The following is a 23708-nucleotide window of genomic DNA, read 5'->3' on the forward strand; positions in this document are numbered from 1 at the left end:
ACCACAACAGCAGAATTATTACTTTTTGAATTTGAATTCAATGCTGAAAATTCACCAAGAGCCATGACACATTTTGAGAGATCTATTACTTTAGTATTCAGTTCTTTAAGTTTAGTTAAGAGAGGACAAGTGGGTGGTTTCAAGTGCCACAAACGACACCCTAAAGAAAAACAGAGAAATTATGTTAATTCCCTTCATTCATATCCTTATCCACTCATCAAATACCAACTAAATAAACATGAGAAGACTTGACAACAGCTACATAGTTAACACAAATGTACCAAAGCTCAAATGAGTATACAGGAAACAATACCCTCACCTCCAACAAATACAATTCATAAAAATTACCCAGTCTTCCCTCCCAATTGTTAAAAATAAGCAAATATTAGCATATTTTCTTTCCTTTTTAAATCAACCTTGCTAATCAGGTTAAAAATTTCAGGGGCAGTTAGCATCCTGAAATCCAGATTCTGTTACTAGGTGAGCATGGGCATGATCCTAAGGAAAAGCATAACTAACTTCTATAATTGAACGTACTATTAGAAAATGCTTTATAAAACTGAACTAGGGACTTCCCTGGTGGTCCAGTGGTTAAGAATCCACCTTCCAATGCAGGGGATGCAGGTTCGATCCCTGGTCGGGGAACTAAGATCCCACATGCTGTGGGGCAAGTCAGCCCATGCACCACAACTACTGAGCTCGCACGCCTCAACTAGAGAGTCTGCATGTGCAAACTACAGAGCCCACACACTCGGGAGCCCACTGCACCACAACTACAGAGCCCATGTGCTCTGGAGCCCGCACGCCACAACCAGAGGGAAGCCCGCGCGCCACAACGAAGATCCTGCGTGCCGCAACTAAGACCCAATGCAGCAAAAAAGAAAATTAAATAAATCTGTAAAAAAAAAAATAAACTAGTAAAAGTAACAAGAAGGCCTTCATCAACAGAACGGCCAGTGAAAGAACTGGGAAAAAAAGAAAAGTGGAATATTACTAGAAAGACTGACTGGGAAGTTCCACATAAAAGAGAGGCTAAACAAAACTCAAAAACTATCAAGGTCATGGGCTCTCCTAGTGGCGCAGTGGTTGAGAATCTGCCTGCTAATGAAGGGGACACGGGTTTGAGCCCTGGTCTGGGAAGATCCCACATGCCACGGAGCAACTAGGCCCGTGAGCCACAACTACTGAGCCTGCGCGTCTGGAGCCTGTGCACCGCAACAAGAGAGGCCGCGATAGTGAGGGGCCCGCGCACCGCGATGAAGACTGGCCCCCGCTTGCCACAACTAGAGAAAGCCCTCTCACAGAAACGAAGACCCAACACAGCCAAAAATAAATAAATAAATGTGGGTTTAAAAAAAAAAACTATCAAGGTCAGAAACATAAAAGGAAAAGAAAGGAGAACAGAACATAGTGAACATTTCATAAGTAGAGGGAATAGACCAAACCAAACCACAAAGCCAGCTGAGAAGAATATAACTGTTTTTGTGCTGACAAAAAAACTCTAGGTAGGAACAACAACAAAGTAAAGATAGAACGCTTTGTACATTATCAGTAATTAAAAACTACATAAGTAAAGTAGGACTGTGGTTGCCATAGCACTTGGATCCAAAGAGAATTAGCTCAGGATCAAGCTAACACCACCTTACAAGGCTTGGGCAAACAGCTCGCTCTCGTGCACAGTGCATGTGAGAAAAGAGCGAACTAGAGCAATGGAGCACTGTTGCTCCACTGTTGGTCCAATGGAGCTCCCTGTTACCAATTCCAGGATATAGCCCACAAGATACTTTTGTGGTACTAAACAGCACAAGCTGTTCTGGAAAGGAGGCAAACAGGTTTCCCTTGAACAGTGAACAGCAGACTGGACAAAGACGGGCTGGAGCTCCTCTGAGAAATTCTTAAAGATGATCTGTTCACACACAGGCTATGATTTCAGAAGGGAACTGCCTTCCTTTTAGAACACAGCGCCCGTCTGGACAGCATTCACTTAAGGGCCCACACATGTGCCTGCCCTCCCCTGGCATCAGGGGTAAGGGCTGAGGATGCCTTTGGCTTTCTTGCCCCACCCCCTTCCTTAGTCCAAGGCTGAAGAAGAGAGGATAAAACACTAAATTCCCACAAAAATCCCCATAAGAATTATACCTAAACCTTTGTCTCACCTTAAACCAACTTACATAGTTTCATATTACTACTAACATTTAAAAATATTTCATAGTAATAAACTCACCATCATCTTTTTGCTGAACATGAACGACGCTCTGGAAACTGGTACTCACTGCATTGTACACATCTAACGCAGCAGCTTTCTTTGCAATTTGTCGTTTCAACAAATCTGGCAAACCACTCATTAGAAAGTCACGCTTTGCTTTAAACTGCACGTCACAAGCCTGAGGCTTCTCAGTTGCATCTTGACTTTTAAGAAAATGATGTAAGAAAAGGAGAGCTAAGGTTATAAACACTTAAAAAAATAAACTAACTATACAATAAATACTTCTTAATTTTATTCGAAAAAAGTTAATCAGCTACCTGAGATGTTAGCTGGTCAAATTCTTTTTCTGCTTATCGTAAAAACGAAAGTCTTTCAGTGTTAAAAAAAATTTAAATAAAAATAAGTATATACAGAAAATAATGTCTTGAAGGACATCCACCAAAATGTCTGTCTTCCTTTTTTTTTTAATTTAAACATACATTTATATTATAAGCAGAAAACAAAATCAGTGCCACATTTCTAAAAGTTAATACAAGAACTTCTAAGGTAATATTGTTTCCAATACAATAGCAGGAACCTTAAGGCCCTTATTATTGATGTCTCAGTTTCACCTGGCTTATCTTGTATTGCTAATCATAAGAATCTTGACTTTAGCGGGAAGTTGGTGAAAGGGTAGAGGAGGATGGGATGATGGAGTGGCGGAGGGGAGAGAGCATGGTGCTGGTGTGTCACGGCTTATACACCCTTCCTAGCCTGCCATATATAGAGTGAGGACTGTAATATTCTCTGCAAACTGAAATTTGGGTTGGTAATTAAGAAGAGGCTTCAAAAATTTCTATTCCTTTCCCATTTGAGAGAAATGAAGAAAAGATGAGATCTAAAGCCAGACTGAAGAGATTAATCTCAGAAAAGAGGAGGTGTACCTTTTTGATTATTAATTGGAGGGAAGGATGAAAAGATGGGTGAAGTAGCTATATTAGTATGTGCCTATAGCGGAAGGTAAACTTTAAGGAGGGGGTACAAGGTACTAATAAAAAATATACACACATATATTATATACAGTTAGAAATAGTTTTGATGTGTGTGTGTGTGTGTGTGTATGTGTGTATTTCCTAGCTTTATCTGCTGAGAAAGCCTAGAAGCACTGATACCTCAGGAGCAAAATAAGCACCTCCACTAAAAGGAACCAGGGCTCCTTGCAGAAGAGGCTAATTACAGAGCTGGGGCAGGGCAAATAAAAGATGAGCCTGGAATATCTTTGTGTTCAAAAAAGTAAGAAATGCTCTATAAATGATGAGTATGTGTCAAAGGGGCATAGAATCCAAGCTGAAGGGCTTCCAATGGCCAAATTAGAATCAATTTGAGCATTAAAATTATTAATGGATTAAAACCCAGAGAATAAAACAGGAATCCATGAGTAAATGGGTAAATACTGGAAACAACCCAAATGGCCACCAATAAAAGAATAAATTGTGGTAAATATATTCATATAAGGAATACTATTTGGCAATAAAAAAGAATAGACTACTGATATTCTTTGACTGAAAGAAGCCAGAGACAAAAGTGTACCTCCTGTATGATTTCATTTCTATGAAATTCTAGAAAAGGCAAACTAATCTATACCAACAGAAAGCAGATCACAGGTTGCATGGCATTGGGAGTGGAAGGCAGGGATGAACTGCAAAGAGGCAAAAGGGAATTTTTGAGAGTGATGAAATGTTCTCTATTATGGTGGCGATCACACAGATGTGTACATTTGTTAAACCTCAAACTGTTTACTTAATATGGGTGCATATGATTGTATGTACATTATACCTGAATAAAGTTGATTTTAAAAAATATATGTGTACTGAACAAGAGCAGTTAGGCACAAAACAATATATACAAAGTTTACATGAAGTTCTAAAACAGACAAGACTAACCCATGGCAACTGAAGTCAAACTAACTGATGGTAATAGAAATCAGAAAAGTGGTAACCTTTTGTTGTGGTGGTGATGGTGGTGATACAGAAAAAGAGTAAGTAACCGTTAGGGAGTAAAAGAAAGATGTTATATCTTGACATCTTGATACACTTTGATAAGTGTACTTATCAAAACTGTATGCTTAAGATTTGTGCGTTTAACAATATGTAGTTATTCCTCAATAAAACTGAAACAGGAAAAAAAAACAAATAACCTGAATTCATGTCCCTAAACCTGGTCTTCTTCCATCATGCCATCTACTGGCACAGACCAGAACTTAAGTGTCATCCTTCTACCTTCATCTCTCCCACCCCCAGCCCCCGTGTCTAATTAATCATCAAGGGTTCTTAAATTTATCTCCTAAAATCTTTTCATACATCATCTCCAGCACCTGAGTCCACACCTCCATCATCTCACACCCAAACCCTTGCATCCACTCTAATCCCTCCTCCATCCCACTCTCTGTACAAGAGCCAAATTAATCCAGCAGTCAAATTAAACTTTCAAAATCCAAATGTTTATGTCCATACTTCTGTTTAAAACCCTGTGATCGCGGGCTTCCCTGGTGGCGCAGTGGTTGCGAGTCCGCCTGCCGATTCAGGGGACACGGGTTCGTACCCCGGTCTGGAAAGATCCCACATGCCGCGGAGCGGCTGGGCCCGTAAGCCATGGCCGCTGATGCGTGCGCATCCGGAGCCTGTGCTCCGCAACGGGAGAGGCCACAACAGTGAGACGCCCTGCATACCGCAAAAAAAAAAAAAAAGAAAATATTTGCTTGCCCAGACCAAATCGACTGAACAAACTTTTCTTTTTTTTTTTACAATTTTTTTTTTTGCGGTACGCGGGCCTCTCACTGTTGTGGCCTCTCCTGTTTCAGAGCACAGGCTCCGGACGCGCAGGCTCAGCGGCCATGGCTCACGGGCCCAGCCGCTCCGCGGCATGTGGGATCTTTCCAGACCGGGGTACGAACCCGTGTCCCCTGAATCGGCAGGCGGACTCGCAACCACTGCGCCACCAGGGAAGCCCTCAACAAACTTTTAATAGACCTTTGTACCTCTCCTTCTTAGCACACTGCAATTTTTCATTTGTTGGCCCAATTAATGTTTAATCAGAGATTGTCTTTCCTCTAGGGTATAAGCCTCCTGAGGACAGGGAATGTGTCTTATTCCCCATGATATTCCTAGTACCCAAAACAGCACCTGCTACATAGTAGGTATTTAAATATTTACTGAACAAGTTCATAAATCAGCTTTTTGGTTTGCTTGTTTATTTTCCCACTGTTTTGTCTAGAGATGGACACAAAATGTTTGCAAAAGACCAAGATATTCAAATTGCAGTTGTAGCATTGTCAATATTGTCATCTGTTAAAATGGATTTATCAAAGCTTCAAATGATAACTTAAATGCTTTCTCATCAAAGTAAATGAACGCAAAATACATTCCATGAAATATTTTGACATTTTAAAATTTGTATCAGACTGACCTGCTTTCATCAAAACCAAGGACAGGATCAGCTGTTTTCTGAGCCTTTCTAGTAAGAAATAAAGGCGCGACTTTCACTTTTCCTTAGAAAAATAAATGCTTAGGTTAGAATCAAGGTTCATCATCTCCACTTACCTCTAGCTACTTTTAAAACTTAAAAAAAATTTTTTTAATTAAAAAATTTTCTATAATGAGCTGATCTCTCAACTTGAAAAAATCAATATCAGAATCTCTTGGGGAGCTTCTTTTTAAACTACAGATTCCCACAACCCACCTCTGGAGATTCTCAGTCAGTATGTCTAGGGAAGGACCTAAGGATTTAAAATTTTTTTTAGTTTACCAGATGATTTTGATAATCAGTCAGCTTTGGGAACCACTAAGTTAACTGAGGCTAAATAGATACAAAGAAATGCAATCACTTAAAATACACTCAGTTACCTTTTGTAAAACTCTTCACTACATTATAACTTTACTCATTAAAATAGAAATATCTAATATAATTAAAAGGTTATATTTTATAAGACAAGAGATTAAATCAAAATGAGATAAAGTTAAAATTCAGAACAATATAATCCCCCCAAAACATTCTAATGTTCATCATCAAGTTATCAAATCTGATTACCAGGGACATTTTTAGGAGTCTTGTTAAGTTTTTTTCCTAACACATCATTCAGACACTGAAGTTTCTTCTGATTTTTCTCAGGATGCTTTAAAGGAGTAGGACTTGAACCTGTTATTACAGAGTCCTAAGACAGAATAAGAAAAAAAATGTTAATAACATACAATTAATGTTATTAAAATTTCAAAAGGATTACAGTGCTAGAAGCCATGACAAGATAATCACATTAGCAACTCCATACATCTCCCTGTCAGAAACTAACACAGAAAACACAGGATATGAATGGCAATAGTCTGTGCTTATATCATACAAGTTCACGTGATCAAAGAGTGGATTTATTATGACCATGGGTTTTCTTTTTAAAAGAAGCAACGAACAGACTATATTGCAGATAAAAGAATCAATACAACCAAGCTATAAAAATTATGGCTATTCCCTTTCAGAACTATACATCCTAGATATGTGTTAGATGTAGTCTGGTAAGTTCTCATGTGGTCAGCATACATCTATTGAGCATCTACTATGTGTTAGGCAATATAGCATGCACTGGGAACGCACACAAAAATGAAACTCTAGAGTTGGTGTCAAGTTTCCACCAGGGTTTAGGGGACAGAGGGAGAGCTAATCTATGAGTAAATCGTTTAACTAGTGAGCTTCCCTGGTGGCGCAGTGGTTAAGAATCTGCCTGCCAATGAAGGGGACACAGGTTCAAGCCCTGGTCCAGTAAGATCCTACATGCCCGCAGAGCAGCTAAGCCCATGCACCACAACTACTGAGCCTGTGCTCTAGAGCCTGCGAGCTGCAACTGCTGAGCCCACATGCCACAACTACTGAAGCCCACAGGCCTAGAGCCTCTGCTCTGCAACAAGAGAAGTCACCGCAATAAGAAGCCCACGCACCGCAACGAAGAGTAGCCCCCACTCACCACAACTAAAGAAAGCCTGTGCGCAGCATCGAAGACCCAAAACAACCAAAAATAAATGAATAAATAAATTTATTTTAAAACATAGTTTAACTAGTATAATACAGTATAGTGAAAGTAATACTGACTAAATGCAAAAAAAAACCCCCATGAAAGTAAATTAAAGTACATATAGGGAAGGAAACTATTTGTCTTAAAGGCATCAGCAAAGCTTTCAAGAGTAGGTAGTCGATTATTCACAGCATTTTTCATAGCCGAAAAGTGGAAACAACCCAAATGTCCATCAACTGATGAATGGGTAAATCAAATGTGGTATTTCCATATAATGGGGTGTTATTTGGTAATAAAAAGAAACAAAATACTGATTCTACAACATGGAAGAACCTTTAAAACATTATGCTAAATGACAGAAGCCAGATACAAAGGACACATATGGTAGGATACCATTTATATTAAATGTCCAGAATAGGCAAATCTATAGAGACAGAAAGTAGATTAGTGTTTGGCTAGGGCTGGGGGAGGGGAGATAGGAAGGTGACAGCTAAGGAGAATGAGGGTTCGTTCTTTTGGGGGTAAGGAAATATTCTAAAACTGACTGTGGTGATGAATGCACAACTCTGTGAATGAATGCACACTCTTTAAAAGTGACTGAATTGCACACTTTAAATAAATCATGTTATTACATTTTTTTAAAAAAGAGAGGGAGATGGTGGCATAATTTAGCAAGATCTTAAACTCTGAGTAGGAATTCCTCAGGTGGAAGAGAGTACCTAATATACATTTTACGCTGAAACTACAAACTGAAAAAAGTAAAAATTGCAGCCTTTGGGGCAAAATGAATAATTTAGCACGACAGAGCAAAAAGAGTGTGTTTGAGGAAGGGGGGTTGTTTTGAGGAAAAGGAGGAGCTAGTTCAGCCTAAGAAGGATCTTGAATGACTTGACAAGGATTCAGAGTGTATTCTGTAGGCAAGAGAGCCAAAGCCTTTGAAAAGAGAATGGAAAATGATATTTTTTCTACCACCTCAGGGCTTCCTACAATTCTACCTTATAATTTTATAAGTTTCCTTCTCCCATTTCAAACAGAAGAACAGAACAGAATTTATATCAATAAATATTTGTAATACTTACTTCTGTTTCTGACCTTTCAGGGAGTGTCTGATGTCTGGACGAACGCCTTAAAGGTGTCACTATTTCTTCAGTAGCTTTTGACCTACTAATGTGTAAAGCTTTTGCTTTTTCAATCAATTGTTTTGCTTTGGATACATTTTTTGAAGCACTGCTTACCTAAACACAAATGTGAAATAATAATTTAGGTTACTGGCAAATATTTTATATTTAATAATAGAAAAAAATAAAGGCAAACCTTTAAAGACAGTAAAAAGATCAGTAGTTGCCAGGGAGGAAGGGACGAATAGGCAGAGCACAGAGGATTTTTAAGGCAGTGAAACTACTCTGTATGGTACTGGTGGATACATGTCATTTTACATTTGTCTAAACCCACAGAATGTACAATACCAAGAGTGAACCTTAATTTAACCTACAGACACTGGGTGATAATGATGTGTCAATGTAAGTTCATCAATTATAACAAATGTACTATTTTGATATTGATTATGGGGAGGCTATGCATGTGTGACAGCACTGGGTATATGGGAAATCTATACCTTTTGCTCAATTTTGCTGTGAACCTAAAACTGCTCTAAAAAAATGAAGTCCACTAAGTACATATATAATAGAAAAATATAATCACAGATCACACTAAATAAAAGACCAAAAAAATGGTTATTCAAATCTTACCAAGGAAATGAAATTAATATGTGTCTAATTATACTTGGTTTGCCTTTATTTCTTGCTTGAAATCTATTCAGATAAATATAATTATATTTGTGAAAAATACCCAAAAAGATACCCATATTAAATGTCTGTATATAAAACATTTTTTAAAAATAGATGTCTGGTGGGTTTCCCTGGTGGCGCAATGGTTGGGAGTCCGCCTGCCGATGCAGGGGGCATGGGTTTGTGCCCCGGTCCGGGAGGATCCCGCGTGCCGCGGAGCGGCTGGGCCCGTGAGCCGTGGCCGCTGAGCCTGCGCGTCCGGAGCCTGTGCTCCGCGACGCGAGAGGCCGCAGCGGTGAGAGGCCTGCGTACCGCCAAAAAAAAAAAAAAAAAAAAAAAAAAAAAAGAAAAGAAAAAAGATGTCTGGGGACTTTCCCGGTGGTCCAGTGGTTAACACTCTGCGCTTCCAGTGCAGGGGCCATGGGTTCAATCCCTAGTCAGGGAAATTCCACATGCTGCGTGGTGCAGCCAAAACAAACAAACAAACAAACAGATGTCTGTACAGATAAGAATTATTGGTTATTTCCCCATTGTTTTCATGGCACCTATTCTTTGATTTTAGTCACTTTTAGGCTGAGTCCTTTGAAGAGAGGTTGAAAAGGTAGTAGGTATGGAAAAGAGCACTGATAAGAATAAAGTCTGGCCTTCAGGCCTGGCTCTGCCACTGATGTACTAAGCATTCTTGTGCATTTAAATATTATCTTCCAGATAATGTATTTTCCATATTATGAGTTCTACAGGTTTTTACATTTGAATTAAAAACACATAGCAAGCAAAGAGCGCAGGGTTTGGAAGATGGCGGACGACGTGGACCAGCAACAAACTACCAACACTGTAGAAGAGCCTCTGGATCTCATCAGGCTCAGTCTGGATGAACGAATCTATGTGAAAATGAGAAATGACAGAGAGCTTCGAGGCAGGTTACATGCTTATGATCAGCATTTAAATATGATATTGGGAGATGTGGAAGAAACTGTGACAACCATAGAAATTGATGAAGAAACATATGAAGAGATATATAAATCAACCAAACGGAATACCCCGATGCTTTTTGTCTGGGGAGATGGTGTTGTGCTAGTTGCCCCACCATTGAGAGTTGGTTGAAACAAAGAATTTATCCTGTGTGGAAAATAGGAGATTTTGTATGATTGCCTCTTTAAATGTAGAAGATATTCAAAAGAGAAACGGGCATACGTTTTGATTTTAAGAAATAACCAAGAATTCTTCCACTTCTGAAATAAGTTGATTTGTAGATAACTCACAAATTCTTAAGCTAAATGGCATTTTTATTTTTCTCCAATCCTTCCAATAAATGTGATCACCAAGATGCAAAAAAAAACCCAAAAGAAAACACATAGCAAGCAAGCTGCAAAACAGCTCACATTATATGATCCCTTTTAAAAATGACATATAAATATTTAAGGATAGGAAAAAGTCTGGACAGATGAACTTGTAACTATTAAAAGTGGGTTCCCCCTGGGGACCTCCCTGGTGGCACAGTGCTTAAGAATCCGCCTGTTAATGCAGGGGACACAGGTTCAATCCCTGGTCCGGGAAGATCCCACATGCGGTGAAGCAACTATGCCCATGCGCCACAACTACTGAGCCTGCGCTCTAGAGCCTGCGTGCCACAATCACTAAAGCCGGAACACCTAGAGCCCATGCTCCGCAACAAGAGAAGCCATCGCAATGAGAAGCCCGCACGCTGCAATAAAGAGTAGACCCTGCTCGCCACAACTAGAGAAAGCCCACGCACAGCAACGAAGACCCAAGGCAGTCAAATAAATTAATTAATTAAATAAAATCCAAATAAATAAATAATATAAGCAGCATTTAAAAGTTCAGTAGAATCTTTCTAAAAAGTAAGAGAGATAGCAATTAAGAAAAAAAAAGTGGGTTCCCCCTAAACAGTAGGAGAGAGAAAATTTTAAAAGTTTTCACTTTTAAATTTATATACTACTGTGTCTTTTAAACAAATGTTTGCCGTTTTTAAAAAGTTAAAAAAAAATTTTTTTGACTGCACCTTGTGACATGCAGGATCTTAGTTCCTACACCAGGGATCGAACCTGTGCCCCCTGCAGTGGAAGCACGGAGTCCTAACCACTGGATCCCCAGGGAATTCCAAAAACTTTTAAAATGTTTTGTAAAAACATTAAAAAGAATAGGCATGGAAAAAAATATTTTTTTAATTAAAATATAAAAAAAGAATAGATATGGATATTCAGAACGTACATAAGGAGGTTAGGAATGTTAAGGATCTGCTTTATAGTAGTAGAGTGACAGATTTTTGTCGTTCTGCTAGCAAAATTTTTTTTTCTTTTTCATAAGTTTATTTGATTGATTGATTTTTGGCTGGGTTGGATCTTCGTTGCGGTGCATGGGCTTCTCATTGTGGTGGCTTCTCTTGTTGCACAGCACAGGCTCTAGGTGTGTGGGCTCAGTAGTTGTGGCTTGCGGGCTCTAGAGCGCAGGCTCTGTAGTTGTGGCGCACGGGCTTAGTTGCTCCACGGCATGAGGGATCTTCCCGGACCAGGGCTCGAACCCGTGTCCCCTGCATTGGCAGGTGGATTCTTAACCACTGCGCCACCAGGGAAGTCCCTAGCAAAATTTTTGACAGGCTGATGAACCTTAGGATAAGTTAGCATTCAAAATAATCCAGCTAAATTTAAATTAACGACTGAATCATTGAAACAGTTAAGAAAAACAGGGCTTCCCTGGTGGTGCAGTGGTTGAGAGTCCTCCTGCCGATGCAGGGGACATGGGTTCACGCCCCGGTCTGGGAAGATCCCACATGCCGTGGAGCGGCTGGGCCTGTGAGCCATGGCCGCTGAGCCTGCGCTCCGCAACGGGAGAGGCCACAACAGTGAGAGGACCGTGTACCGAAAAAAAAAAAAAGACATGTTTTAGTGAAAAAAAAAAATCCACATGCATTTTGGCATGTAGTTCTGCTATTACCTGAAATCTGTTTTTTTTCCTAATAGTTATTTTTCTGATAAAAGTTTTTAAAAGTTCATGTTTATAGAAAAACAAAAAACAGAAAAATGAAGAAAATCAAAATCAACCATAGTCCTATCATCTCAAAAACCAGTCATTTCCAACACCCTCCTTTCTGACCTAGCTGCCTGTCCTCCCAGCTCACACTTGGTTACTCCTGACTAAAACAGGAACTTCGGTCCTGACAGCTCTCTACTTTCTCCTTATTTATCAGCCCCTGGTACCCCTTTTCCCTGTCCCCAGCTTAAATTCCATCATATATCATGTCAACTCTCAAAAATATTTTCACCTCCTTTGGTGCCACTGTCCTTCAAAACGGGGTTAAATATTTACTTTATAAGATTAATGATAAGAGTACCAAGCATAGTACCTAAAGTGAGATAAGAAGCGCCCCCCCCCCAACCCCGACGACGCGGGGGGCGGGGGGGAAAGAGAGTTGTTAAATAAAAACAAAAGAGATACCAACTTTCTGTGGCAGTGGCTTTCACCCAAGGATTATATCAGAACCACCCTGGTGGCTTTTTCAACACACACACACACACACACACACACACACACACACACACACACACTTGTACCTACTCACCCAGGAGAGAATCCAATTCTCTCGTCATAAGGGATAAGCAGTTTACTTTACAAAAGCAGCTAAACTATTCTTATACATACAACCTCTCCCTTTAGGAAAATGGTTTTCAACTGGGGGTGATTTTTCCCTCCAGGGGATATTTAGCAATGACTGGAGATATTTTGGTTGTCATAGCTAGGGCAGTTGGGGTGCTATTGGCATCTCATGGGTAGAGGCCAGGATTACTGCTAAACATCCTATAATGTACAAGACAGTTCCCCACAACAAAGAATTATCCAGCGCACAATGTCAACAGTACCAGGGTTGAGAGATCCCACTTGTTAGCCTCTAATCTATAGAAATAAACCAAAAATTCAATCATGCTTATTTCCATAAGCAGCCTTAGGGAAAAAGATTGGAATATAACTGTCACTAAGAAAACTTTTTCTAAGTAAACGATACTGTCTTTATCAACTGCTTTCATCTCACAATAAGATATGTTGATCTCTTAATAAGCTAACTAGAGGAATAAAATAACAGCAAAAAATAATATAGGGTTATAGTTAACATAACCAATCTATGAAATATGTGAATCTTCTTTTGGCGTATCACTTCCAATAGTAATAGTTATTATTTTACAAAACAGAATACCACTTACAGGACACCCTAGTATTTCAATTACCTTTCTAGTCTGAGACTCAAAATCTTCATCAGCTGCTTCAGATTTCTTAGACCTTTTCTTAGATTTTTTCTTAGATTTTTTGGGAGTACTAATTCTGGTGAATTTCATTCTGGAAAAAACGCAAAAAGATACTCACAAACATTTATGTGATTATAATGTGTAAGAATTTCAGTTGAATATAGAAAGGAACCAACTAGGGCTCTAATTTCTGGACAGTTCTGAAACAGAAAACGAAAAAAGACACCCCCCATCAGTTTCAAACTACTGATTCAAAAGTAAGCCAAACTCAATGTTAAACTCTTAGAAAATATAAAGTTTCATTTTATAAATCATAAGCTTTCCAGAAAATTAGCCCCTAGGATTAGCCAGAACCAACATGCAAGTATATGTTGAGTTGGCCAAAAAGTTCATTCGGGTTTCCCGAGGCATCTTATGGAAAAACCTGAGCAAACTTTCTGGCCAACACAATACCTCACAGTATATGGCTCAGCTTACCTAAAAATGTTCTATGATTTATTTTTAATCTTATGTTTGTTAAACACACAGAATTCATATTTGGAGGATATTTCTCCAGGAATTAACAACTATGATAAATAAGAGTTTAAAACTCATCTAAAATACGGCTAGAATTCTTCTGAAATCATGCCTGAGTTTAAATTAAATATGGAAAATAAGCAACATTTTTGAAACCCTGTTTTCTTTTTCTTATAAATCAGCTGTGTTCTAGAAAAAAAAAAAAACAATTCTTCAGTGCTTGACATATTTTCCTTCACATCTAATAATACATGCAGAATATTTAGAACTTGAGAACAAAACAAAACTTTACCTAATAGGACTCTCTGAATCAGAGGATACTGTTATTAATTCCGCTGTATATAAGCTACGCTTCCCTGATAAGTTCGCTGCTTTTGGAGTGGAAGCTTTTACTGGACTATCGTCTTGTGCGTCTTCAGAATCAGTAGCTCTAATGATTACTGTAGCAGGTGTGCTGCTACTTCTTACAGATCTTCTGCTTGGTTTCAGTGTAGAAACAGATACCAAGCTGTCTTCAGTCTCAGCTTTAGAGTGTATAACCTTATCCTTAACTGGTATGCCAGCTTTTCTTGAAGACTTATTGTTACACGGAGAGGAAATTTTTAGAGGGTCATCATCTGCTGCACCTTCACAAACAAGGTTTTTGCTGTTAAGTAATGAGCTGTTTTTGAAAACTTCTGTTTTCTTTTGTCTTAAACTCATTCTAAGCCTGTTTTGATTTTGTTTCTCTTTAAAGGAAAAAGTTGATTCTTTCTCTTGAGGATTTCTCTCTCTATTTTCACCTGGAATAGCACCAGTATCTACGATTTTTTTATTCTTTTTCTTCAGTTTTTTACTTTTCTCCTTAGGAAAACCTCCTTTATCAGCATGTGTCTGTGAATTGCCATTATTTGAAACCATTTGGATATTAGGATTTTCCATGATTTTTTTAGAATTATTGTCTCTTCCTTCCTCATTTAAAGACTTTTCATTGAGCTCTTTCTGCTTATCAGAAGACTTTTTGACTCCATTTTTAAGTGCATCTGACGTTGGCTGCCTAAATGCTTTCATAAACTGCTGTCTTTCTTCTAGAGTGCATTTTGGTTTCACAGCTTCAGAACTCCCAGCTTCCAACACTGCCAATTCTAGCTCTTCCTCATGTATAACGACATTAGATTTTCTTTTCTGACTCGTCTGTTCATTCTCAGGATCAGACAGGCTATTTTCCATTTCCACCTGCTTTTGTTTCAAGAAAATTGAGGGTATTTTCCCTGTCTTTTTTGGGGGGATGGGATGAACTTGTGCAAGAACAGTGACTGTCTTAAAGCGGACCTGTTGGGAAATTTCATAGGCTTCTGGGTCAGTTATACAACCACTTTTGACTGCATCGTCAACAGTTTCAGAAGGAATACAAACAGACACTGTAGAGTCTGATGCCTGTTCCACTTTACTTTCGTTGTGACTTTTTAAAAATTCCTCATATGAGACAGTTATTGTACTATCATTTAACTGGGCTGTTTTAGTTATATTATTTCTAGATTCTGCATCATTTGCAGTATTTTCCATTTCATTAGTTAGGGAAGGCATTAACTGTTTACTATCATTACCATCTCTTTTAAGGAGATTTAGTTCCTCTGCTAAGGGTAAACTTTCAGATAGATCTATTACCTCTCTGTGCTTCCTCTTCCTCAATTTTCTGCGATCATTTTTTGAGGGGCCTTGTTTAGGACTTACTTTCTTAGAACTTTTTTTGGAGGTCATAGTACTTGATTGTTTTTTGGTATCTTGAATACTTTCTGCAAGTACCTCGACATGTTTCTTGTAGAGTAAAGCAGAAGTACTACTTTCCACAAAATTGTTACTTAAACTGGAGTCTTCCTTGCTATCATCACTGTTAATTTCAATTGCAGATTCATTTTCAGTTTTAATATGACTTAGTTGATGAGATAAATTAAGTCTCTTTCCTCTCTTCTTATTCTCTGTATTTGAGGACATTTCCAAAGGTGTTTTACAGTCTTTGTCACTGTCGGCAGGCAATGGCGTGGATGACTTTATCTTGTACTTTTTTGCTGTCTGAGTTTTCTCATTTGTGGGTAAAGTCTTTCTAAAATAATCCAGAATATTACTGGATTTTGGTGGAGAGAAAACCCTGTCTCCAGTCTTCCCCATTGGTGATAAATATTTAGTGATTGTTTTGCAAGTTCTGTCATCATCTTTCCTTCGCTTCTTGCTTGCCTATCAATTTAAAAGAAGAAAAAAAGCACTTATTTCAAGCAACATGAATTTTAAACATGGATCTATTATTTTATGTAACGCGATAAAAAAAGGAAGGCTCCCTTAGTTGATAAACATTACATATTAGGAAGAAAAAGAGCTTTAAAGTTAAACCTACATTCAAATCTCAATGTCACATCAAGTTATACAATTATAATTTGTGTACTTTATATATTATACGTCAATAAAAAGTTTCAAGGCCCCCTATGCTTGTGTACAAATGTGTTAATTACTGTTGGCCTCTGTTTACTCTATAACCTTTGAGTAGTACCACCCACCCCACAGAATTTGTAATGAACATATTACATACAAACATGTGAAGTCTGATGCATGCTAGGAACTCTATAAATATTATTTCCATTCCCTTTATACTGTTTTAGGTAAAAATAAACAAATTATTCTAACTATTTCCAAGAAACAGGTACATGGTGAACAAGCCTAGGATCCCAAAATTTACTAATTAAGTAAAAATTATAGTGGACATTTACTACAAATAAAACAAGACTTTTCAGTGTTTTAGTATGCTATTATGAGTTACCGCCTGCCTCTTATACTATTTAATACCCTTAAAAAAAAGCTACATCAACTTTATTTTTAACTTCCCTCAGTTCATTTGTTAGAAAAAACTTGCCAGAACAACAAGAAAACCTTTTTGTTTTTTTGAAGATAAGTAACAAAGGAATTATAAGTCTAGAAAATTAAAATGTATTATAAGGCTATCATGATTAAAAGCATAGCACTGATGCATGAATAGGCAGGCAACTTAAAAGAACCGATTAGAAAACCAGAAAGAGACGTAAGTGTGTGTTTAGAATTTGGGGGGCTTCCCTGGTGGCGCAGTGGTTGGGAGTCCGCCTGCCGATGCTGGGGACACGGGTTCGTGACCCGGTCCGGGAAGATCCCACATGCCGCGGAGCGGCTGGGCTCGTGAGCCTGCGCGTCCGGAGCCTGTGCTCCGCAGCGGGAAAGGCCACAACAAGTGAGAGGCCCGCGTACCCCCCCAAAAAAAAAAAAAAAAAAAAGAATTTGGTATATTATAATAGTAGCACTCAAGTTAGTGGGCAAAGAAGTAGTTAATAAATAGTACGGGGACAAATTTTAACCCTCTGGATAAATATGAGACAAAATAAATTACAGACAGATTAAAATTTTACATCTTAAAATGAAATGATAAATGTACTAGAAGAAAATGCTAATGAGTTGTTAGTATTATTATTATCGTGAGCTCGTATCAGAGGCACAATACCATAGGCTCTGGAGTCAGGCAGATCTAAGTAAGTGCTGGCTCTGACATCTACTAGTGTGGGACCTCAAGCAAATTACTGTTAATTTTCTAACTTACTTTTTCTAACCTAACTTACTTTTAATTACTTCTTAACCTTCTCTCATCTGTAGAATACAGATAATAACACCTCATCACAGGGTTGATATTAAGTAAAATAATGTGTATAAGGTCCTTACCCTTAAAATACTAAACAGTAAGTATCATTACTGTGAAATAGCCCTCTAAGCAGGGCACCAAAAGCAGAAAGTGTAATGAAAAGACTGGAAAACTGAGCAAACAAAAAGCAAGAACTGTGTAATTCAAGTATCAAAAGTCCTTCTTCACACCTGAGACAAGCAGAGCAACTGCCTTTTCAGCAAAGAAGTATCAGCATAACATCTATTAGCAAGCAGACAAAAGTACTCAATTCTAAAAAGTAAGAGTCTCAGCGAAATAAGTGAATATACATCTTGGCTCACTTCGAAGACATCTGTTTGCATACTTCAGTTAGAATGCGAGCTTGAAAGGTGTAAAAATATAGCAACCGTCTACTTTTAGATGCTACTCCACTACTTCATGGCATTAGAATCTCTTAACAACTGCTTAGTACATTTCACTGAAAGTTGATGAACACAGGAGAATAACAGCATGCCAAGCTGGGACTTCTAACTGCAGTATCTTAAGCCCTAGAACAATGAGATAATGATTTTTAAATGAAGTACCTTTTTTGATTCCTGTAGTGACAATCTAAGCGGTATTCCTAGAGCAGGTGATTGGGTGGACAGGTAGAACTTAAAGATTCTTTTCCACGCTAAAGTGATTCCTTATCCTATGATTCCTTATCATGAACCCCAGACTTGACCCTGCGATCCTCCGTAACATTTCACAAGTCCAAAACATCAAGTTCCAGAAACATTTCAGCATCTGGTAACTAGTCCTTTACTAGGCATCTTAAGGTCCCCGCAAACATCTCACAATCCCAATGTTTCTAGGGACCTATCACGTCTTTAAGAAACGACACACCCCAGCAATTGTTCCACAGAATGTCAGACTCTGGGGCGTCACCAGATCCCTCCTTCCCCCTCATAGATCCTAAGTCGGGATTACCTTTCCCCCACGCCCAACATTCGGAGATATTCAAGCTCACCTCATTCCCGTAGTCTTTCACCGGAGGGGGAGCAGCTGCCGCCGCCATGGCCAAGACCCCCACCATGCTCCTTGCTTCCCGGAATCCCGGTTCCTAGGACCTTCCGCGGCCCGGCCCGGCCTGTCGGGAGGCCATGGAGGCGGCCGGCTCCAGCAGGAGCAAGGAGCTGGGCCGCGGGGTCCGCCTCGGACTCCCCCGCGCCCACTGCCCGGGGTGGTCGCAGAGGCTGGGCCCAGCTCAACCAAGTAGAACGCGGGAAGAGGCGGTGAGAAAGCGCGGGCAGCGAAGAACCTCAGGCGCGGTCGGTGAGCGTGGGGTGCCCCTGAGGCTGCCACTCCAGTTCTGAGTGATAGGGACTGGGGATCCCGCGGGGAAAGCAGGCCGAACACAGATTCTACCCGCAGGATTCGGAGGGAGTTCTTGTCAATTGGGTTTTCGCGCCGTCCAGAGTGCAGGGGGCGGAGTTTAGATTGCTTCCGGAGGCTGCGCGGACAGTGAGCCGAGAGGGCCAAAATGCTTCTTCGGCAAGACTGCAGGAGGTGGGATTGCTTTACCGTGAATCTAAAAGTAGCGGGGACTTCGGAGATTCAGACTTCTTAACGCCCAGTTTCACTGATGAGGATATGATTTGACTAAGTCCGTTGGTGGCAGAATTAGAACCCCATACTTTTGACGCCCCAGACTAGCCCCTATTTAAAAGTGGAAATTCGAAAAATACAGAAAAGGGAATAACAATTGATTACACTCCCACACGGAATAAAATGTTATTTTGGCAAGCGTCCTACCTAGAGATACGCCCACTTGGGGTCCGAGATTTCGACTTTTTACCCCTAATTGAGCTCAGGAGGCATTTCTTCCCGTGGATTTCGTCCTCGCGAGCAGCTAGGAGCCCAAGGTCGTCGCCTCAACTGGCTGGCGTGTGTTCGAGTTGTTGCTGGGTACCAGTAGTTTGCTAGTTTGTAGTGAAGATAATCTCATACATCATTTGCATTGTTTTCACAGACATGTTTAGCTTTATTTTTTTTTTTTCATTGCACTTGCAATATAGAGAGTGTGTTTATTTTGTCTGGGTGCTAGTTTTAACTACACGGTGTGTAAGAGCTGAAACAAGTCATGTAAATACACCTGTCAAATAGTAACTGGAAGCCACCTTGTTCTGTCGGGTTATGCAAACTGATGTTAACTGTTGACATAATTGTGTCTATATGGTATTTGCTATTTATTGCCTGGACAACATAAAGGGTACAAATTTCTCCAATGAAATTAGTGGTAATTACTTTCTCCTTGAAAATTATTAACCCTGGATAAGGTTTTTCAGGAAGGGAGACTACACTTCTAAATATAAACTGTTTTGTTGTCTTGGTTTCGTTTACTTATAACTCACGTAGTGTAAGAACGCTGCGCAAGGAGAATGACGGCGAAGAGGAGAAGATGGAAGAGCAAGAGCGTGGAGGAGGAGAAATCAATTAGAAAATTACAGAAAAAACTGAAAGTCTGTTTGACTTTCACCCCCTAACTTGGTCTCTTCCTCTTAGCCCCAGTGGCAGCCAGTATTACCTATTTGGTGGATAGCATTGCAGCCTTTCTTAATACTTTTACATACATATACGTATCCGTAGAAAAATCTTTAGTTTTGTTTTTCTTTACGTAAAAGGTAACAATGTAAATATCACTCAGCAATTTGTTTCTTTCATCATTGTCTTCAAGAGCTATACAGGTCGATCTGATTCGTTCCCTTTCATTCCTGAGCATTCCACCCAATTATGCACAACATTTTATCTATCCATTTCCTTAGTGATGATCATTTAAATTGTCTTCAATTTTCTGTTAGTCAGACAATGAGTCAGCGAACATTCTTGTCTCCTTGAACACAAATGGTGCTTTTCCAGGATACACACCTAAACGTGGAATTGCTGGGTTGTAGGGTATGTCTCTAGCGCTTTTTATTCTTCTAAAAAGCTAAGCATTTAAAATGCGTTGAGGGCTTTCCTGGTGGTGCAGTGGTTGAGAATCCGCCTGCCAATGCAGGGGACACGGGTTCGACCCCTGGTTTTCTAGCACTATAAATATCTGCTTATCTTTAGATATTTCAATATCTTTACACAGCTATGTTTTTAAATAAATTTATTTATTTTTGGCTGTGTTGGGTCTTCCTTGCTGCGCACCGGCTTTCTCTAATTGCGGCGAGCGGGGGCTACTCTTAGTTATGGTGCGTGGGCTTCTCATTGTGGTGGCTTCTCTTATTGTGGAGCACTAGCTTTAGGCACGTGGGCTTCAGTAGTTGCAGCACGCAGGCTCAGTAGTTGTGGCTCCTGGGCTCTAGAGCACAGGCTCAGTAGTTGTGGTTCACGGGCTTTGTTGCTCCATGGCATATGAGATCTTCCCGGACCAGGGCTTGAACCTGTGTCCCCTGCATTGGCAGGCGGATTCTCAACCACTGCTCCACCAGGGAAGCCCTAAACAGCTATTTCTTGACTAACAAGCGGCCATGGCTCACGGGCCCAGCCACTCCGCGGCATGTGGGATCCTCCAGGACCGGGGCACGAACCCGTGTCCTCTGCATCGGCAGGCGGAGTACCAACCACTGCACCATCAGGGAAGCCCTGATCTAACAATTTTAAACAGTATTCATTAAAGTCCTGTTATGGTGGTTAATTCTCTTGTAACACCACCCTCCATAATTTCTCTCCTCCCACATTGCCAATATAGTTATATTATAAAGACTTGTACACTTATACACAAATGTTGATAGCAGCTTTATTTGTAATAGTAAAAAACTTGGAACAACCTATCAACAGGTACATTAAGAAACATATCCATACCATGAAATACTACTCAGCAATAAAAAGAAATGAACTATCAATACATGAAACAACATGGATGAAAAAAGAGTATATATTGCATGATTCCATTTATTTAAAATTTGAGAAAAATGCAAATTAATCTCTAATTACAGAAAGCAGATCATCATTGCCTGTGTTCAGGGGTTGAAGGAGGGATAGATTACAAAGGAATAGGTTACATGGAAACTTTGGGGAGTGATGGAAATTTTCATTATATTGGTTACGGTGATGGTTTCACAGGTATCTACTAATGAAAAAGTTCATCACATCATATACTCTAAATATATGCAGTTTATTGCAAGTCAGTTATACTCAATAAAGCTGTTTAAAAAATGGTTCAAGCTGATTGAAGGTTTTTAGCATAGGTGGGACTCACTAGTGGGTTCTACTGTAGGACGATCAGGAGATTTTCATTGGGGGACTTCCTAATGTTAATAGGTGGAGGTCTTTTCTCTGGACTACTTGGTTGCTCCTCCAATCTATTTGGGGGCAGAGGTGTTTATATCTCATGCAGTTTTGTGGAAGCAATAGGGAGGCATCACCTAAATGCATGGAATAGGGCAATGGACCTAAAATATCTAACTCTAATATTAACTGATGTCTCCCCTTTTCAGTTCCATACCTCATTCTCATGTGCTGTGTTCTTCATCCTTCCATCCACTCCATAAATACAAATGGGTGCCAGCTATGAACAAAGCAGCTGTGAACAAAACAGACAAAAATGCCTATCCTTTTAGAATTTATATTCTGGTTGGAAGAGACATGTAATAAAAATGATCCATAAGTAAAGTATATGGTAAGACAGGGCTAAATGCTGAGGAGAAAATAATGCAGGAAGTAGGATAAGGAAAGGAATGTCAGAATAGGGGTTGTGATTTTTTTTAAATGACTAAAATTTTTAAAAGGATATATAGCATGAGTTTCTCAGGAGTCTTTGGGGAGAGTTAGCCCAATTCTGAATGGTTCATCCTCTGCAGTTTAGGTTGTAACTCCCAGCAGTTTTCTTGGGCAATTACTACTACTCCACTTTCCATCTTCCACAAATTTATGGAACTCTCTAGTGCTCTTTTGTGTTCTCTACTGTTCCACTTGTCCCTAATCCATTTGTTTTCCTAATCCGGTTTTAAATCCCTTAATTGTTATTTTGATGGGTTTTGGAAGGGAAAGGAGAGAAGCACCCGTGGCCAAGCCAAGAAAAGCCTTAAGACTCAGTTTACAGTTTACCTTGTTCAAGAAACTTTTCCTGATACCTTCTTCCTTCCACTTTACTTTAGGCTGGATTAGGTGGCTGTCTCTGTGCTTCTACTCATTGCACTCAATATATTAGAATATAAATTCCTGCTTATGTGTGAGTGATCCCCCTACTGGACTATGAAGGCAAGTCTTAGGTCTCATTCCTGATTTGATTCCCAGCACCTAAGCACAAAGCCAGACACGTACCTTGTACTCTTCAGATATTTTGTAAATAAACGTGTGCTTCTACCTGGCCATACTATTCAGCCTTTACATGAGTCCTGTGAGGAAGACATTTACATTATTGTCGATTTAGAGAAATGTAGCTCACACATGTTTCCAAAGTTACAATGTTTAGCCAAGTCTCCTAATTTAAACTTCAGTGCTTTTTTAAAAAATTAATTAATTAATTTTTGGCTCCGCTGGGTCTTTGTTGCTGCATTCAGGCTTTCTTTAGTTGTGGCGAGTGGGGACTACTCTTCGTTGCGGTGCGCAGGCTTCTCATTACGGTGGCTTCTCTTGCTGTGGGGCATGGGCTTTAGGTGCACAGGCTTCAGTAGTTGTGGCATGTGGGCTCAGTAGTTGTGGCTCATGGGCTCTAGAGTGCAGGCTGAGTAGTTGTGGCGCTCGGGCTTAGTTGCTCCGCGGCATGTGGGATCTTCCCGGACCAGGGCTCGAACCTGTGTCCCCTGCATTAGCAGGCGGATTCCCAACCACTGTACCACCAGGGAAGCCCGGCAATTATATTCTTATCGTAAATAAATCAATTAACAAGTCCTTTGTTTCTTTCTTTCTTTTTTTTTTTTTTTTTTTTGCGGTACGCGGGTCTCTCACTGTTGTGGCCTCTCCCATTGCGGAGCACAGGCTCCGGACGCGCAGGCTCAGCGGCCATGGCTCACGGGCCCAGCCGCTCTGCGGCATGTAGGATCTTCCCGGACCGGGGCACGAACCCGTGTTCCCTGCATCGGCAGGCGGACTTTCAACCACTGCGCCACCAGGGAAGCCCAAGTCCTTTGTTTGTTGTAGCATGAGGAGTCTGTGCCTCTGAATCTGCTCACCTCTGGGTACTCTTGAAATTCAAGTCAGTGCTAGACTAATGTGGTGACATGGAGATTAAAAACTCTGTAAAGCCCTGTCTGATGGCCTGCTGGCTTCTGTCATCACC

At 40.0% G+C, this 23708-nt stretch overlaps 1 protein-coding gene and 1 pseudogene across 1 annotated transcript in view; one reads left to right on the forward strand and one right to left on the reverse strand.

Moving 5' to 3' along the window:
* The window catches only part of ATAD5 (ATPase family AAA domain containing 5), a 36468-nt gene extending 17935 nt beyond the window's left edge, over window positions 1-18533 (reverse strand). Inside the window, exons 1-8 of the mRNA XM_065897704.1 lie at window positions 18468-18533; window positions 14096-16017; window positions 13270-13378; window positions 8321-8476; window positions 6272-6395; window positions 5651-5732; window positions 2225-2409; window positions 3-160 (exon numbers count right to left, since the gene is read on the reverse strand). Coding sequence (XP_065753776.1) covers window positions 3-160; window positions 2225-2409; window positions 5651-5732; window positions 6272-6395; window positions 8321-8476; window positions 13270-13378; window positions 14096-16017; window positions 18468-18533 — 2802 coding nt within the window. The remainder of the gene's footprint in view (window positions 1-2; window positions 161-2224; window positions 2410-5650; window positions 5733-6271; window positions 6396-8320; window positions 8477-13269; window positions 13379-14095; window positions 16018-18467) is intronic.
* LOC136138953 (U6 snRNA-associated Sm-like protein LSm3 pseudogene) lies at window positions 9824-10132 on the forward strand (annotated as a pseudogene).
* Window positions 18534-23708: the final 5175 nt, after the last annotated feature.

The sequence above is a fragment of the Phocoena phocoena genome, chromosome 19, assembly GCF_963924675.1.
Source record: "Phocoena phocoena chromosome 19, mPhoPho1.1, whole genome shotgun sequence".
Taxonomy (NCBI): Eukaryota; Metazoa; Chordata; class Mammalia; order Artiodactyla; family Phocoenidae; genus Phocoena; species Phocoena phocoena.